Raw genomic sequence first — 18,438 nt, 5'->3', positions numbered from 1 at the left:
CTGTAGATTTTGTTCCTCACAGACATCTTCATCACGTGCGGTATCAACGTGATTCCCTCCTGATAATCAGCTTCAAAGTTCTTCGGTTTCGAAACCTCGGCTTCAGATTTACGGCTTCGAACATCAAAACATGGGTGTGGGGTTATCGTATAATAGGCTAATGGATTTAAAAGCTAAACTGCTACGCAACGAATAGGCGCCAGGCGTGGCCCGGGTTATTCAGAAGTTTAACGCTTTGCTTGACCTTCACAAACACTTCAATAATACAACAATTTCCTGGAAAATATGCAAGAGGAAACACTAGGCCGGCGTGGCTAGTTAAGGTCGCATTTTCTTTTTCCATGACAAAAGAAAGAAATCAAGTCGCACTGTCAATTCTCTCTAGTAGGGATAAATAATTACAGTTATTTCCCGTAAGACGCGCCAATATCTTACCCGTAATGTACAGACACGTGTAAGGCGTTTAGCATGAGCTGAATGTACAACCGCGTGGTCCGGTTCTTTTCAGGGATTGGGGTTTCCCAGTTACCTGCTAGGGGTAACTGCAGATTGCCGCTTCATCGTTTATTGTTCAAGAGTGGTCCGCTCTCAGCGTAAGACACCACGTACTACCATTTCACATTATGTACAATCGCTTTCTCTCTCTCTCTTTCTGTCTCCGTGCTCTCTAGGCTGAGCATGGAGAGCAAACGCGGAAGCAAGGACGCCACGCTGTCATGGCATTCCAAGTTGCTTGTTCTTTGTGTATTCAAAATAGACTTGAGGAGCACGTCCCCGTCTCGTGCTTGTATCGTGTATCAAAGCGGGGCAACTACTCACTGGTCAGTGTCGCTGCTGAGGAAAGCAAAAGCGGTCCCTTGCGGGCGAAGTACGCCTAGGGTACCAGTTTACTGCTGATCTTACACTTCGAAAATGCGGGAAACTTTGCTGAACAGTATGGCGGAGGTTACGCGGAGCCGGCGAAGGAGTAACAGGATGTACGCAGTGCCGATTAACGCAGCTACTTCCTGCATTGCACGCGAAGTGTGTGAAGCCAGAGGGCCCTGAGGGGAGTCTACAGGTCTACAGGGGGAGGGAAACGACACCCAACTAACGTAAAGAAATCAAAGTGTCCGCTTTACGGCTCAGCGGGCTAGTACGGTACGGACGGATAGTGCATTAAAAAAACTACGCCATGCTGCCTCCATCGATTGTCGCTGAACACCTGTGCGGAAACATGTGGGTAGACATACGGGCGTCTTCCGACCCACACCCCCCCCCCTCCCCCCCCAAAAAAAATGCTCCTGGCTATCACGCGACGTATTACGTGGAATTGGGTTTGGGATATCTGACTGCCTAGTGTGGTTTGCAAGTAAAAGCTTCATTTTGACTCGGGCAATATTGACTCACAGATGTAAAGCTAACACGAAAGGCCACTTGAACGATAAAGTTGAAACGAAGAGGTGACAACTGAGAAAGCCGCAGCGAATGATTTCCTGGAAGCAATCAACGTCCCGCTAGTGCGCCTGACGGCTGTGGGTTGTAGAAAAGAAACAAACAATCAATACGGAAACCTAACCACCATTCTAGGTTATTGGGTAGCATCTTGGTTCGTATAGCCGCATTACCTAGTGCGCTGGCGCAGTTCAGGCTTTCAGTATTGTATTAACGCTGTGAGTTTCTGATCCCCTACAGTATTTCATCAAAATATAACCTTTTCTTTGCATTTTACGCCTATTCTAATGAATGTAGTCTTCAGGTGGCGCTAGAAAACGAAGCTGTATAAGCCGGGAAGTCCTAGACGCTATAAAAGCTACCGCAGCTCGCGCAAGATAAGATTTCCTCACGCCCACAGAAATTTCTCTACGTAGCAAATGAAGGATTCACTGTGTACACGTTTGCATAGCAGCAAAAGTGAATGAAATGCCTGAGCACGTCTAACCAGTTTACAGGAGAAACGCCAGGTATTTGTCGTTGTTTTGTGAACGAGTAGTTGTTAGTCACAAAGACACGTCTAATTCGCGAGCATGCATTGCGGGTTTGGGTCTCGAGATGTACTAACGACCCTGTTCAAGAATGAACGCTTTGTGTGAGCTTAACTCTGACAAAAATGTTGCAGTGGCTTAGAGCGCACTTTGCATGTCCTTTAACCGCAAGTGCCCATTTGTTTGACATTTTCCCAGGTGTTAGCGAATGCACAAAGGAGGCCAAAAGAGTGAATTTCTTGCCTGCCCAATATTTTTTACGTCAGTGTGGCTGCGCTTTCACGCGCAGATGCGTGAGCGCTGCTGCCTCAGTTTCACGTGATTGCCTTTTGTTTTCGCTTTGTTTCTAGCGTTAGTTTCCCGATGGGCGGCCAGTGGAACAGAAAGCAGCGGGGTCGGCAAAAGCCCCACGGACGTCACGGGCGAGGGGTAACCAAGGAGGCGAGCGCACCCGGGGCGGCGGGCCTAGGCAGCCAGGCCCAGAGCCGCCAGGGCGGGTCCCAGGTGGTGTTCGGCCGGGGGTAGCGACAGCGCCGGAGAAGGCGGCGAGGGCGTGGTGCCGTCCTTGAAGCAGGCCGACTCGAGGTGCTTGTTGAGGTAGGACTTGAGCGCGAACGACTTGTGGCACCGGGTGCAGGTGAAGTGCTTGAGACCCGAGTGGGTCTGCATGTGGGCGCGCAGGTTGGAGCGGTCGGCGAACGCCTTGCCGCAGTGGGCGCAGCCGAACGGCTTCTCTCCCGTGTGCGAGCGCATGTGGCCCTGCAGCAGCCAGGGCCGGGAGAAGGCCTTGCCGCACACGGGGCACTTGTGGCTCAGGTTGTGCGTCAGCACGTGCATGGCCAGCGCCGGCATGGACACGTACACCTTGGCGCACGTGGGGCACTTCTTCGCAAGCTGCGAGTCCGGGCTGCGGTGCGTCTGCTTGTGGCGCGACAGGTTGGACGAGGTCGCGTAGTGCTTGCCGCACTCGCCGCACGTGTACCGGGGCCGGTCCTCGGTGGCCGGGCGCCGCGTGGGGCCCGACAGTGCCGGGACGGCCGAGCGGCGCCGGGACCGGCCATCGCTGATGAAGAAGGCGTCGTACGTGTAGCTCACGGTCACGGCCGAGCTCCGGGCGCCGAACGAGGTGGACGAGCAGGACGAGGCCGGGCTGCTGCTGCGCGCGCCCTCGCTCGACGGGCAGCGCGGCTCGGCTGCTGCCTGCACTGCGGACAGCGGCGCCAGTGGGCCGGCCCCGAGCGGGGCACGAGAGTAGAACTCGGGCCCACTCAGGTCCAGCACTCGCGGCTCATCGCACAGCGGGCTGTACGCAACTGTCGCCCGCTCGGGTGTCACCAGGCTCTCCGCCCCCAGGGCCAGCTGACCTGTCGTGTAGTCGTGGATGAAACCTGCAGCGGAAAAGATGACGTCACACTGCGGCAAGTCGGAGGATACCGCGGGCGTGCAGACCGTTCACCCACACCTTCGGTATCGTGATTGACTGGACGTATCGGCCTCACAGCAGCGTCTCGGCCGCAATACAAAACAGTCAGAACTTTAGTGTTTTAGTTGAGCGTACGCAGATTTGCGCGCGCACGTAGTGGCAGCGCAGCGCGGGCGGCAAAGTTCTCGTGAAGAACCAGTTTTAGTTGACCGCACCGACTGCCCTGTTCTGTGACTGCACCGACCGCACGCAGAAGTTGATGCGTGGATATACCAGTAGCGCAGGAATGCGCGCTTTGTGTGTCATGCAGCGCCACTGAACGCCAGATTGGCGAACGAAACATCTGGTTGCGTGGCCTCCGCGACCGGCTAGCGGTGGCGCGCCGGCACGCCGCCGGCAGCTGATCGCGGAGGCCACAGTGGTGTCGCCCAACGCCAGACGTAAACCTAACCAGAAGAAGCTGTAAACCAATTTGTGGGGAGATGCCGTTCCTTTGTTCCTTTCGTTCACGGGCGAGATAAACCGGAAAGAGGACGGGAGGGGCCTCGCGCACGGCCCGCAAAGCCCGCAAAACCAGCAACGCAAGAATCCCAAACTTGCGTGCGCACGCAAAGCACGCGGCTGCCGCTTACGTACTGCGCATGCGCTCTCACGCCTCCGCAAGTTCTTAGCGTGCGCAGAGCTGCTGCGTGCGCTCAACTAAGGCTGTCTTTTGTTGTTGCAAACGTGCGGAGCAAAAGCATTGGGAATAGAAGCGCAAAACGAAAATGCCAGTGTTTACGTAACTTTGGCACATGTTGAAGATCCCTGAGTGGTTTGAATCGATCCGCAGGCCCCTACTAACTTGTGACTTGTAACCAAGCCTCCCACCACGTAAACCCTGAATTGCAACCCTTGAAGAAACAACAGGATTGCTGATGTCCACGGCTTCTGTACCCTTTGTTCCTTCTGTCCAGGCCATTTTTCTCCTATATGAGATGTAATGCCTGCCTGCACTGGCTGCTTTGTTTTCCTGACAAACGCGCGCTTAGAGTCTTTCCACAAAAGTCACTGCACACCCCAGGAGCATTTGCAGCAGTTTGAACCAATGCATCTGCCCTAGGCACCAGTGAAGCACGAGCAGTTGCCACCGTTAAAATACATGCCACGGTAAGCCTGTCTGTTAAGCTATTCGCACTCTTCTATGCCACCAGCACAATACTGAAGCTTGGATAGACACCATAACAAGCGTTCAGAAGCAGTAAAAAGGAACTACTAACCAGGATTTGTCCTAGTAATAATATGGGCTAGTCCTCTTTCTTAGCCAAAAGAGAGCAACGGGGGAGTGCCATTGCTCCTTTGAGGCGCTAACTGTGGTGCCACAACCATTGATCCCCTATACGAGAGTAAATGCGAGGGGACGAACAGTTACTCTCCCAGCCGTTCATCTGTAACAGTTGAATGGTTGCTCTGTTCCGATACTCCCCGGAGGGATCTTGGAGCGGCAAAAAAAAAAAAAAAAACACCACGCTGGGCGGGAATCGAACCACTGCACCCCGCAACAAAAACCCGGCGCGCTACCCGCAAGACCAGAAGGTCGGATTTTCGTTTTTGTAGCTGTAACTTCATTTACAGATATACATACAGGGCCACATGGAATGATTGCAGAGGTTTCATGGTACAGAATAAGATAACTATGCCCACACCGAAATATAAACGCGTTCGGGGACTGGGCAAGCCAATACAAGCGCCAGCATGCTTCGCCAGGAAAGTGAAAACCAGCCGAAGGCAATGGCAGCAAAGCCGCATAGTGCTGGCGAAATTTACTTTAGAAAGATTTCCAAATCGACAATGGTGCCATTTGTTCACAGCTGAAGGGAACGGGGTAGGGGAAAGGGGGCGGTTATAGAGTTTCTGGAGAAAAGTCGTTAATGGGCAGAAGTGGCCTATTGTTCTTTCCCGCTTCCATACCTCAGATCAAGTCCCATCTTGATCCTCTGCTGCTCTACCTTACATTACATGAGAGTTCGCGAGCCCCGCGCCAGTGAGTCACGAAGCTCATAGTCTGAATTAGGCCCGTCAAGGGCGGCCACTGGCCACTGCATCTTTTGTACAAAGTGCCTCCACGCCGGCCGCTGGCGTTCAGCACATTGAACCACGTCAACTCTCGCCCTCCATAGCGAGTGGAGACCTGTAACATGGACGCAGTGACGGGGGAGCGGGCATTCCGAGGCCCCTTCCAGGAATCTCAAGTCCATCCAGGGGAGTTTCCAGTGCGTGTTAAAGGAGCACTCGAGCTCGTCCCATAAATACAACACCGTGTTGCACTCCACAAAAACATCCTTGTGGGGTCTCCCGCCTTCCACACAACAGACAGTTGGCCCCTCCAGACAGGAAGAAATCCCGCTTCTCCGATCTAGCCTTAGTAGGTAGAACCCCTGCATGCAAGCGGAAGAAGAAATCCTTCGAACCAGTAGGAATGGGAAGCTTCCGCGCACGCCGGAGGTCGTCACGACGTCACTTTTCAGGCGCCCTAGCGGTGGATAGCGATACATGAAGAGGGGGGGAAGGGGGGGTTGGAAAGATGTGTTCTACCAAGTTCCAGTAGAGCTTCATCGATTTCGCTGCGGACAGGTACTCCGAAGACGAGAGTCCCCCGCAAGAAAGACACCGCTCCAGCCACTTCTCTGTGAAAGCCCATTGCACGGGCACAATGTGTAAGCTCCGCTGTTGTGGCGATCCAAAGGGCCAAATGTAAGGAGCCTATGTTTTGGAGAGCCGCCTGGAGGAAACCGTCGTGACGATCACGGAAGAACATAAACCGCTGCACTGCCAGCTCTAGGTCCACGTTAAAAAGCCCAAGACCACCCGCTTCTGGACTCCAGAAAATGTTAGTGGCGCGAATAGGCTCGCATGCGGATCGTCAGAGAAATACCGCGAACAACCTGTGAAACTTGGCAACTGAGCCTGCGTCCATGGTCGATATCGACTCGGGCCACGTACAAGATGGCTGGGTATAACACGGCATTGCAAACATGTGTTCTTGAGAAACAGTTGATGTGCTGCGCTCTCCAGGGCTCCAACTTCCGACCAGCGGCTGCCAACTTCGACTGCCAGCGGGGGGCAATGGCTGTGTCGCAGTCCAGATTGACTCCGAGGTAGGAGGTGATGGTGTCCCACCATTGAACTCCGTAGAGTTCTGGTAGTTTGGTGAGCCATTCCAGTAGCCACGCTTCCTCTGACTTGGGAAGATTGAGCGGAGCACACAAAAAGCGACAGAATAATTGCACCAGCACAATGACATCCCTCGCGTGCTCTTTCGCCGAGCACACAAACGCAACAATATCCACGATAACCAATATCCTCCGTTCTTCGTCGCCGAGAACTAAGCCTTTGATTGACTTCGATACCATTGCTATCCTGCAAAGTGGCTTTGTATATAATGCGAAGAGAACCGGTGACATCGGGAAGTCTTGTCGGAGCCACCTTCCCACGCCGATAGGGTTCCCCACCTCCCCATCCATGATGACGCTGGTGGTGATATCGGTGCAGCAGATCTTTATCCACTCCACCATTTCGTTACCTATCCCACACCGACAGAGGTGCATCAGCAGAAAGGCGTGATCTACTTGGTCGAAGGCCTTTCTGAGATCGAGTTGAAAGATAGCAAGGGGGAGAATGCCTGACTCTGCCACCTCACAAACGGTCATCATGCGGTGTCGGTTGGTGTTGATGAAGCTACCCTTAAATCCGCATGTTTGATGTGGGCCCACCACACTGCTGAGGACCATCTCGAGCCGTCTGGAAAGGCTTCAGGCTAGGATTTTGTAGTCTGTTGATAGCAGACTGATATAGGCCTGAAGTCTCCGACACTAGGTGCCGTATCATGAAACGTTTTTTTTTTGTATAAGGACCAAATTACCGCAACGCATTGAAGGTGACAACAGTTATATGTATTTGATGTTTTCGAAAACCGACACCAAAGCAGGGTTTATCTCCTCACGGAATAGTTACTAGAATTCTGAGACGATCCCATCCGGCCCCGGTGACTTATTCTTTGGCAGTTTCTTTATCACGCGTTTGACCTCCTCGACCGTGATGGGGTTGTTTATTACGGCCTTAACGTGCTCATCGAGGACATCAAGCGGACGATCATTGAGGTTAGCGCGCAAGGAAAACACCTTCCTGTAGTACTCGCTGAAGGCAGCCGCCACCTCCCCGCTCTCACGAGCAATACCGCCAGGGTGGTTCACCTCGGAAATCGCTTTAGTGGCAGGCTGGCAGCCCTCGCTCGCTCGAAAGCACCAAAACGTTTCGACGGCTGTGCCTCGGACCCAATTCACTGCTCCCTGCTCCGCCCAAGAGCCCCCCAATAACGCTTTTCAAGCTCAGATCGGATCCCCTCTTTCACGTTACGAATGTCCTCCGAGAAGTCAGCTGCTACGAGAGCGTAGGCAGCCTACCAGTCGACTTAATTTCGCTTTTCTGTCTCTCGCCTACTGTAGCCCGATTGTGATTGCTGCATTTTTTGACCCGTTGTTTGAAACGCTCCCACGCGACTCCATCGATGGGTGCATCGTTATTGTTTCAATTTCTCTTCTTGCACGATCGACGAAGGCCGCGTTATCGAAGACCATAGTGTTCATCAGCCAACGGCTGCCGACCCTTCTCTTGATTTCGGGCTCAATTCTAATGGCACATGTCACCAATCGGTAGTCCGAGAAAGCAGCAGGAGTGAGGGCGTAGTCAATCCCTAGTAGCAGCGCATCCACCATCAAGTACACCAGGCCTAAGGGAGCCTGTGACGTGCCACGCCATCTAGTGTAGCGGGTAGTTGGCCACCCACGCTGAAGGGCCACATCGATCAGGTCACCCTCTCGAAGGACCGCTTTCAAAACACGTGCCGAAGTCCACCACTCTCTTAGCACCTGCTCTCTCGCTGGCATTTATAACGCCGCAGTTAGAGTCACCCGTTAGGACGAGTCGACCCGGAACCACCAGAATGCCCCGAATGGAAGAGAAGTCGGCACACGCCGCTTGATCATTCGGCGCATAAACACACAAAAAGCGCGTAAGCTCCCCTCCTACCAGGACGTCGACGGTGCAAAAACGCCCGTCCTTCGCCAGCTCGCAGTCGATTACAGTTAATGAATCATGTTTCCGGATTAGAATTGTACTTCCGCCCGCTCGGGTGGGTGTGAGGGTGTAAAAACACCAAAATTGGTGGCCAGAAAAACGTACAAAATTTTGAGCGCCCTCTCGAGAAGCAATTTTGGTTTCTTGTAAAAAAGCCACCTCGATCTCCTCCGCGTCCATGAAATCGTCCATCGTTTGCAGGGCAGCCCGGTGCTTGGTTTTGGAAGCGTAGGTTTGTATGCAGTCAGCCCCGAGGTGGCCGAAAGAACGGCATTTACGGCACTGAGGGGCGCTGCATTGCCTGCGAATGAGGCCTAGTTGCCTGGAGCGTGGGCAAAGGGGAGGTCGTCCCGATATGGCGATCAGGATCGGCACGCCGTCGATCTTCGCTTGGTGGGGCCCCACGCTGAGCGCATCTGCATCGCCAGGTGCCAGCTCCACGACTATGGTGCTCGTTTCGGCCTCCTCTAGGCCCGGGATCCTCCATTTTTCTCGGACTACCAGCTTCCCTTACCCGAAGCGGCCTAGTTGTTGGGCGATGAGGGCTTCCGGGACGTCATGTGGCACCCAGTGTACCTTGATCGCCTTCTCCTCCTCGTTCGGGTCAATTACGACGCACTCTCTCCCTTTGACTGTGGTTTCGGACTTAGATGCCAGGAGAGCCATGTCCTCGCCAAGCATGGTTGAATTTGAAAACCTCCAAGGCTGGCGATGCCTTTCAGTTGGATGACAGTTTACAGGCCCGCTACGGTATCTTGGATTCCATATGGTCGTGCTACCAAATCGCAGTGCAGAAAAGGCGAATTCTCCGTCACCTTTCCTGTGGGCAAGGTGGGGAGAAGCATCCTGTACTCCGACGAGCCGGGGACGGTCGCCGATGGGCCAAGGAAGGACCGGTTTGACGCGGGTGCGCCTGACGAACGCGAGGAGCTCGCTTGACCGCTTTCTCCGCCAACGAGGTAGAGGCTGGATGGTCAAATGGGCAGAACATGGGTAGTCAAGTGCAAAAAGTTTGGTGCTCTGCACTCGGAGTCATTGCGTTTCTTGCTGGCGTCGGAGTTCCTAGCGATGCAACTGCTTGGAATTCACGCTCTGTGAACTCTAGGTATTATTGCTGAGCTTCGACTGTAAGTAGGTGCTCAGAAGCATAGTTTTTTCTTGTAAAAAACAAAAGACAAATCGCCCTCGTCGTGACAGGAGGCTGAGTGGTCTAAGGACGATCCCGCTTCGGCAAAAATTAACAGGCCCTAGCCAGTTTCTGATCGCAAGCTATCCCAAATGTCTTTGGTATCATATGTGCGAGCTCATGGTCGTCTGTATCAGAGAAATAACACGGAAACAGGGCATATGCTCCTGCTTAGATGGAACGATGTTCGGCGCTGCTGACTTCTTCAACTTAGCGTTGGTAGATGGTAAATCGCGTGGAGCGTTGGCATGTATCAGTGTGGGGAGAACAGCGTGGGGATAAAATTTTTCTTGAGAAAACATTTTTCTAGCCAGTCCAATGTATTGCATCACTTACGGGTTGCATCTGTAAACGGTGGTAGAAAAGTGTCGCCCACAAAGCTACCAGTGAATTCTCTCTCGTCCCGCGCTGAGCTGCAGCGTGCGCTTCCTGCAACTCGCGAACTGGTGGTGCGACGCGATGGTAAAATTTCCCATCCTCTCCACTGGCTTTGCAGCTGCAGACGGCTGAGCGAAGTTTTTGGGTACGCATTCAAAACGACAGTTGAAAAAAGCGTGGCAAATCTGTGATCACGAAACGTGTCGATTTCCACTGCGCTGTTCGTTAAGATAGTCACATGGCCTTCTCAGCCGCGACAGGAGGCTGCATATAGGGACGACGCAGGACAAGCGAGCGCCGGGCTGAATAAGGAAACACGGTTGTTTTCACAACCAGTGGGCCCGTGTCTATGACGAAGAGTATGACAAGACAGTTTCTAAAAAGCCGGGAGAGGGGCGTGGGGACCTAGACGAATACAATAGCGAATCATGTGCAGCTTTCCCGCTCATGGCAGCCTTTCAACAGTGATTGCTCTGTAGTTTTTTAGCGAAACGTAAAGTTTTTTTTGTTTTTTTTTTTGCGCAGCTAGTATTTGGGGTGAAAACTTGATTTGTGCACAGTTTCAAGTCTTGCACGTTGCGCGACTAAGTTCCAGAGCCATGGAAACTATCCCAAACAAATGCATGGGGAGTAAGATTTGACAGCGAACTACACAAAAAAATATGCAGAATTCTGGAAAATATTTTTGAGTTTTCATCTCCACGTTGACTTACTTCTTGCTTTATGCTAAATATCACTTTCCTGAAGTGGTTTTACTAGGTTCCTGAGAGGACGGAATTTTGAGCAAGAAAGCTGGGCATGAAAAGTGCCGCTCGCAGTGCTAAATAACCAAAGGCGGTGGCGTTGATGGACCGCATGGACGGGTAGGAGACAACGCGAGGACGACGCGTGCTCTCGAGCTCTCCCGAAAAGCATGAACAGGCGTCCCATTGTAGGAATATCTGCTCGTTCTCGTGTAAGCGCGCTGGCGACGTGTAAACGTGCAGGATGGTGGCGGTTATTTGCAATAAGTAAAATAAAGGAATAAAAAGTTTGTTTTGAATCTGTGGCTTTTTTACTGCGCCCCAAAAACACTGTACATAAGGCCACGTAGCCTAGCAGCCGGTTTATTGATTTTAATATGTTAAAAACTTATTTTAGCCCCCGTTTAAGGTAGACCTCTCTGTTAAATGAATTAGAACCTGCCCAAAAATGAGAAGACTGAGAACTGGTCAATTTTACAGCAACGTTTGCAATTGACGGCGGGAAACATAAGCACATTGTGTAAAAAATGTTACGAAAAGGCTCACTAGCGTAGCATTCCCACATTCGTACACGGCATTCAGCAACGCGGAATGGCTTTTCAGTGACCATTATCAAGCGAGCTTCAAGGCACACTTCGATTCCTGGGACTGGCTAAGAAATCTGGCAATGTAAATCGTTGCTTGACACATTTGAAGGGTCTCTGGCATCAGGACAAAACTGAGCCTCAACGTCTTAGGCGAACAAGATTTCCATACTCCAAGTTATTATTGTCGTGTGGTTGTGCGATTATTAGGATCCTCCACGAACAATATATTACACCGTCTAAACCGGTCAATTTGAGACGAGAACGAAATATCCCGAGTGTGGATATACCGCATGGGAATATGTGGGTATTGGCGTGGGGCAAATGGCCCTCCAGGTATGCTAGTTAGGCATTGCTGTTTCCGTCTTTGCTCGGTCCCCCGTGTTGATAAGCCATTATGTCGTGCGTGCGTAGGTATGAATCAGGAGCACCAACGGCAGGCATTTTTGGTGTCGCTGTTTCTAACTGCGCAGAAATCTACAACCATTGTTGGTGAATTCTTCTTCCGTCTCCCGGGCATTTGAACAGTGCGTTGTGTGTGTTCTCCTCTTTGGTCCGGGGTTTTGTGCACAGTGAGTCATGAACCATTTTCAACTAGCCCGGCATTCCACTGTGCTTCAGTCCACAAGGTTGAACGCACAACTCACTATTATAACTTCTTTTCGGGGAAACATTGTAAGTGAGTTGTATATACGTACAGAAGTACTAATACGATCACATTAGTTGGTCCTTAACTGTTTTAACGCGTGTTTGGGAAAACACTTTTTATTTTCATGTCTTCAAAAACAAAGAAAACTCATGGCTGGCTAGTTACGATTCCCGCATCTGAGGAAGAGGGGCTCGATGCTCAAAACTTCCTACTGGAGAGGCATTTTGCTTTTCAGATGCGGACTCGGCCGCGAGGGCATCGCGATACTAGCGACAGACGCAAGGCGATGGACACACAGCTGACAGACACATGCACGCCGAGAAAAAGTACCGCTTATCAAAAGTGTTGCTGTCGCTGCAAAAAATAAAACTACTGCGCACTGATATCTATGCGCGGTATCGGGAAATAAGTAATAAAGGTTTCGTAAGGTCTGGCTTCCTGTCCTACTTCTTTGGTCGGTTACTTGCTTACTGCCTTGCTCAGGCCGACAGTTCGTATTCGCTGTTTATGCAGTGGATGGCTTTCTCGTGGATAGGTCAACTTCCAGTGTTTTCGCCTACGGCTTCCTGGCAGCGCAAGCAGCATTAAGCATTAAGGAGAGTTTGAAGATAATCGGCGCACCAGCATTTCCACATAAAGGGAGAAATTTCAGCTCGTGTTCGGCATATGTCTCATTATTTCTGTTGGAAGACTCCAAAGATGGCAAATGTAACTGGCATTAACCTTAGCCGTGGCATAGAACGAACACTGACTCAAGTATGACAACGCCTGCAGCTGCAGTGGGCTTCTCTTTGAGAATTTTAAACATACCTGCCCCTGCATTTTTCTGGAATGCTTACGGAACTAACGGTGCGCTAGCATATTCTGTGTTTCACAAATAAACGCACACTTTGCCTTCGGTGTTCTGAACATGTTCTCGCTGTTTGTATCCGTCCTTGTTTGTCCCTATCACTAATGCGCACCTGCGACCAACGGGAGATCACGCAGGTTAATAGAGGGAAAAAAAAAAATCTGCTCAAAATTTAAGTGGGGTTTTAAGTACGAAGAGGCACTCCCACTGCCATCGAGGACATTTATCTCTTACCAGTTTCCGCAGGCTGATCGAACCATCTGTTGTGCTATAAAAGCGGCTTTTGCGGCGCTGTCAGCTGCTGCGTACACCTGTAGAGTTCCTGCCGGGACAGCTACACAAATGGAGTTGGCAGAGCAATTTTTCGCTCTACGGACGCCCCCGCCGGTTTGAACGCGGGGAAATAATGACGACAACAGGGAGCCGTGCTTCCCCCGGGTTGAGATGAAGCTCCGGCTCGGCTCTCGCGGACGGGCGCTTTTGATGCGGTGCGGGATTAAAAGGGCTCTGGGGGCGCGCTTCAATTCTGCTTGTTATCAAGTGGAGAAGAAGGCGCCTCTTTGACGGCACCGATAGTTGCCGCAGGAAGGCGGCCAGGGATGAGCGTGCCGGGCGCTTTTGTGTTGTTGCATCCTCGGTGCGGCTGCCGTCCTGAGCGCGCGATAAAGTAGAAAGAGGCGCCTCTCCCGAGAACGGAGGCCCCCGCGGCGCCCTTTTGTCCTTGGCGTGCTCCCGCGCCTCCGGCGAAGGCGAAGTTGAAGCTTTCAGGTCGCGAAATTGGATTGGAGAAGCCCGTCGTCCCGTGGAGGCCGGCAGGTAGCCGGTGTTGCGCGCATCCTGAGTGGCTAGCGGCAGGAGCTCGGCTTACCAGCACCGCAACAGTGGCATAACGCCTACAATTTCCACCCGAAATATGCGTAAATCCGGCAAGCACCGAAGACGGAAGACAATACCATGAATGAATATTACGGAAGGCAAAATCGAAAGTAACGAGGACAGAGCGACGGGCTTTGTGTCTGTAGCCTTTTCAAACGTGAAATTCGCCGGTCTATCAGTATAGAACTGTATACCCGCCGATATTGCCTGTACACCCCCCCCCCCCTCCCCCCCGATATATCGATATTAGACATATGTCTAAGATCAAACTTCCAAAACTTTGAGAAATTTACCGAAGTACAATAGATGAATAATGTCTTCATCAAATCCCTTTTCACAGCTCCTACAAGATGTCCTAGGCCCATGAAATTATCTGATTGTTTTTTGTGTCCCAAGATTTTTCTACAGACACCTAAAGACGAAATCAGAACATCTCAAATTTCCCTCCTAACAGGGTTATAATATGAGGGCTGGTTGAAAGGTTTATTTCGAACCTCCACAGTATTTATTTGGCCATTAAAGTTATTTGCATTGAGTTTATTCGTCGAAAGATTTCTTGTACAAATATATAAAAATAAATGAAACGATTTTCAGAAACTTCCCCTCTAACAAAATTAAATGAGTATGATCTGGCTCAAACGTGTATTTTTATAGTACTTAGCATCTGTTAGGCTAGCCATGAATTGTAATCAGTTTTCGCGTCATATAATTACTCATACAAATATCTACAAAGCAATGTCGTGATTTTTAATATTTACCGCATTAACAAATTAAAGCTGTTAAGCTGTTCTTGTAAATATATCAAAATCGCTTAGACCGGTAAATTTATCTAATTTATTTCTGTGTGAATGGATACAACTTCCCGTAAGCACAGTTCAGTATTTTTAGAAATTTTATCTTTACGAAGGTAAATCAATACAACCTCACTTGAATGTGTGTACATGAACTTCTCAACATATTTTAAGACAGGCAAGTCATCGAAATATTTTTGCGTCGAAGCTTTTTCCATACCAGTGTGAATAAAAAATTTAATGGTTTATATACTTGCTTTGGAGGCAGAAAATTACTTATACCACTAACCTGAATTTTAAAATTTTAGCAATTTTCAGAAATATTCACCTTCAGCAAGGCAAAATAATTAAACGTGTTCTCACACGTGCCTCAATCGACTATGCCCTTAAATTTATCGAATTGTTTATTTTAAATAAATTCAGGGAATAACAGATTTTCCCCCTAACGAGGTTGAATGAACCCTCGTGGAGCGCGAAACTGCAACGTCTAGACTTTAAATTTTGAAAGTGCGTTTCTTTTTTACGTAGAGAATCACTCAGACACGCGTAAGCGTTACTCGTGCAATCGGCTCAGCGTGCTAAAAAAAAAAAAAAGCGGCGTCCCCAGATTCCCATGGACACAAACTGTCATCAAAAATCCAGTTTGCTGCGTGTAGCCGCAAACCTCCGAACAAAATTCCTTATTGGCTCCGAACTGAGGTATGCGCTCGCCTGAATCCTTTTTGGTTGCGAGGAAGTATCTGGCTGCGATCGGGGGCGACTACGACTGCAGATGAGTACGGCGCCCTGACAACCCCAAAAGCGTAACGTTAGCCCTAACGCTAAGGCGCGTTTATACTGCGGCGTAGCGTAGGCGCGGTTACGCTACGTCGGCGAATGCGGGGACCCCTATACTACAACGTCCTGTAACGCCGGCGCGTTCAGCAGAGCTCGGCGCACTTCGGAGGCACCGGCGCCGATATAAAACATGTCTCTCGGCCCGCCGTGCGCGCCGGTGCCGTATCCCGCGGGCACCTCGCCAGACCGCTGCAGCCTGCAGGCGCGTGCGCGGCCGCTCGCTCGCTCGCTTCGTAGCTGTTTCGTGAATTTTACTACAGTCGGCGCGCTAGTCGCAAAACCCTCTGCAAATGCGCCAGCCTGGCGACCATCTGGTTACGCATAGCTGCATAGCTATAGTGCCTGGAATATACTATTCTAGGCACTGTAGCATAGCTACGCTGCGCCGGCCGTGTTGGACTGCTGGCGGTGAGATCTTTGAGTGGCGCCCCCTGGCTCTGACGTCGGCTTAGGGATTCGCGCCGCTGTCGTCTGCTACACTCCGCTTGTGAGGGGCAACAGTGCCTGGGCTAGAAATCGCCCGCTTCGTTGCTGTAGTGCGTTAAAAAGCGTATTTCTAGCGACTCAGTTATTTTGCCAGCTTCTGACGCATCTGAATAATTTGAAGCTGTATCCCCCACAAGTTTGCAACACACGAAGAGACAGAGAACAACTTTCTTCAGAGTATCGGTCAGAAGATCGTGTGTAACTCGTCCTTTCTTGCTTATTCGCGAGGATCAGCGATCAGAGCTTCCCGATAAGTATTCAAAATGCGTAGGCTTCCCTGCAGTGTTTTTGAGATGCTCCTATGAAGACTCAACAGTCTAATACTACGTACCAAGCAGCGGCCTCTACACGCTCATCGCACAGCAGGAAATAAAGCGGCTTTCTTCTGTTTCTTTCGTTGTTGTCTTGCATCGGATTAATGTTTCTTGCTTTTTTTTTCTGCCCAACGCATTAATTTTGCTGCGCCGTCACCAACTTCTTATTAGGAGGTTTCGGGATGTTTGGGAGCCTCACAAAGGTCGTGTGGATATTTCCTTCATTTTGTATGGCATACATTCCCTTCTTCACAAATTGGCTTTCATTACGGCTGCGTGCAAGAAGGTGCATATCCGCAGCGTGCTTTGTTTATTCACATGCAAATACAATGAGAAGGTTTGTGCTACGCCACCGCGATCGCGCCCTAAACAACGTGGTCCACAGTACTCGAAGGCGGCTTTTGTGCTCCGAATTTCTATCGTAATTATATCGTTATCATAACGAACTGACTCTCAACTCGAACAATGATGACATGATTACGATGTTGAATGCATGATATACTCGCTAACTAACGTAATAAATAGTATACCTGCATATATTACAAGACTCGAAACCGAAGAAGAATTCCAAGTAGCTCTTTATTGCTTTTCAACCCTCCCAGGCGCGAAGAACAAATCCTATTCTACTCGAGATGGCGTTCTATGATTTGAAGAAAATTACTTTTGGACTGTGCCGGGTCCTGGACTGAGGACCCGGCCCACAACCAGATCGATTTAATTGTTAAACAAAGTTTTCCCCTCCTCCCCTTACTCATCCTTCTCCTCTTGAGTGCAGTTTTCCTATAACGCATATCCGAATATCGGGAAGATATGGCTGTGCAAAATGTTCCGAGATATCCCTCCAGGTCTTAACAAACATATATGTGTTACTGTAAATTTAACGAAGACGTGACTCGTTTTGCTCAATAAACCTCCATACTGGTTAGATGCCTGGTATAGAATCAGCACGCGCGTATATACACACTGGGTTATTTGGAACTCAACCTACAGTTTTTGCAGTCTATAGTGCATGTCGGCAAACTTTCATGCCTTGACAACGTAAAGTGATGTGACAAAACGCGTTCGAGCGTTCGGCAAGGTTGCAAAAATGTTTTAACTTACATATGATTACCGGGAATCGTGATGCCTTCTGCCAAAGCCGACAGCCCTGAAGGCCTAGAATTTGTTTTGGTCTTCCATTTTCGCTATTGTCAGTTATTAGCAGCTGACTGTTCCTTTTGTTCGAATGCTTACATGAGAAGCTGACGCCTAGCTCCGACTCTTCGCGCTCCGCACAAGACCGGCTTCGCAAGAAATGGGGTGGCGCCGGCAATGTTTCTCTCGTAGCGGTATCCGAAACTATACTTTAATTGGCACCATGAGCTAGTGTATGCGATTGTAAGCCTATTATTATGATAAAAAGTTACCCACATGACAATTCTGGTGCGGACAAGCATCAGACGTTGACCGAGAGCAAAGAAACAGCAGGGAGAGCGATCCTGAGTGAAGCAGACGACAAATGCGAGAATCCCTAAGCTGACGTCACGAAGGCGTGCTTCGCAGCGCCGCCTGTGTTCGCGCTCACCGCCGGCGCAGTCTCACACGCGTTATCGCCGCCGGCGAGGTCGCGCGCCCGTGCGCCGGAAAAGTTGTTTCTACGCGCCTTTACGCCTTTGTTGTAATGGGGTCTACCGGCACGCGGGGCTTCGCGTGCAATGAGTTTGACGTTTCTTGGCACGTCGGGAGGCTCATATAGGCCTAACAACCCAAACATGGTAAGAAATGAACTGAGGGAGGACTATTGCTCACATGACCCGCTCGACGTCAACTTCTACGGTGCTTACCCACAAGCATGGTGATTAAAGCACGACATCGAACGTGTAAGATGCGTGTGAATACGATATGGTGGCCAACATATTACGCCAATTTCCTACATGCATTTTGGATGTGTTGTGACATGTCCCTTAATTATCTGTATTTCATTGAGCCAATTGAATAACATGTGCACATGCTTCTAACGCATTTGTATTTAAAATCCTGTGGTTGTGTACGGTCAGAATTGTAGACTTAAATGTAAACATAAGTAGCTTTTTACGAAAGTACTTTTCCGCTTGAGTGAAAAGCAAAATTATCAAACCACATATTAAAAAAAAAAAACAGAACGTAGCGATAAAAAACAGGAAACTTGAGGTGGTTTTTTGCTTACTGTTACCCACCTTTTCAGCACCAATAGAGTGACTAATCGCATTTGAACTAAGCGACA

The 18,438-nt window shown here is 50.2% G+C and overlaps 1 protein-coding gene across 1 annotated transcript in view; it reads right to left on the bottom strand.

Moving 5' to 3' along the window:
- Window positions 1-1,279: 1,279 nt before the first annotated feature.
- LOC144155648 (transcriptional repressor scratch 1-like) overlaps window positions 1,280-18,438 on the bottom strand; it is a 58,085-nt gene continuing 40,926 nt past the window's right edge. The window contains exon 2 of the mRNA XM_077687226.1: window positions 1,280-3,352. Coding sequence (XP_077543352.1) covers window positions 2,430-3,352 — 923 coding nt within the window. The 3' untranslated portion in view covers window positions 1,280-2,429. The remainder of the gene's footprint in view (window positions 3,353-18,438) is intronic.

Source organism: Haemaphysalis longicornis, unplaced genomic scaffold (assembly GCF_048455015.1).
Source record: "Haemaphysalis longicornis isolate Haplotype H1 unplaced genomic scaffold, Haemaphysalis longicornis Haplotype H1 scaffold_1, whole genome shotgun sequence".
In the NCBI taxonomy this organism is placed as follows: Eukaryota; Metazoa; Arthropoda; class Arachnida; order Ixodida; family Ixodidae; genus Haemaphysalis; species Haemaphysalis longicornis.
The sequence above is the reverse complement of the archived record's forward strand: the minus strand, read 5'-3'. Positions and strand labels throughout refer to the sequence as shown.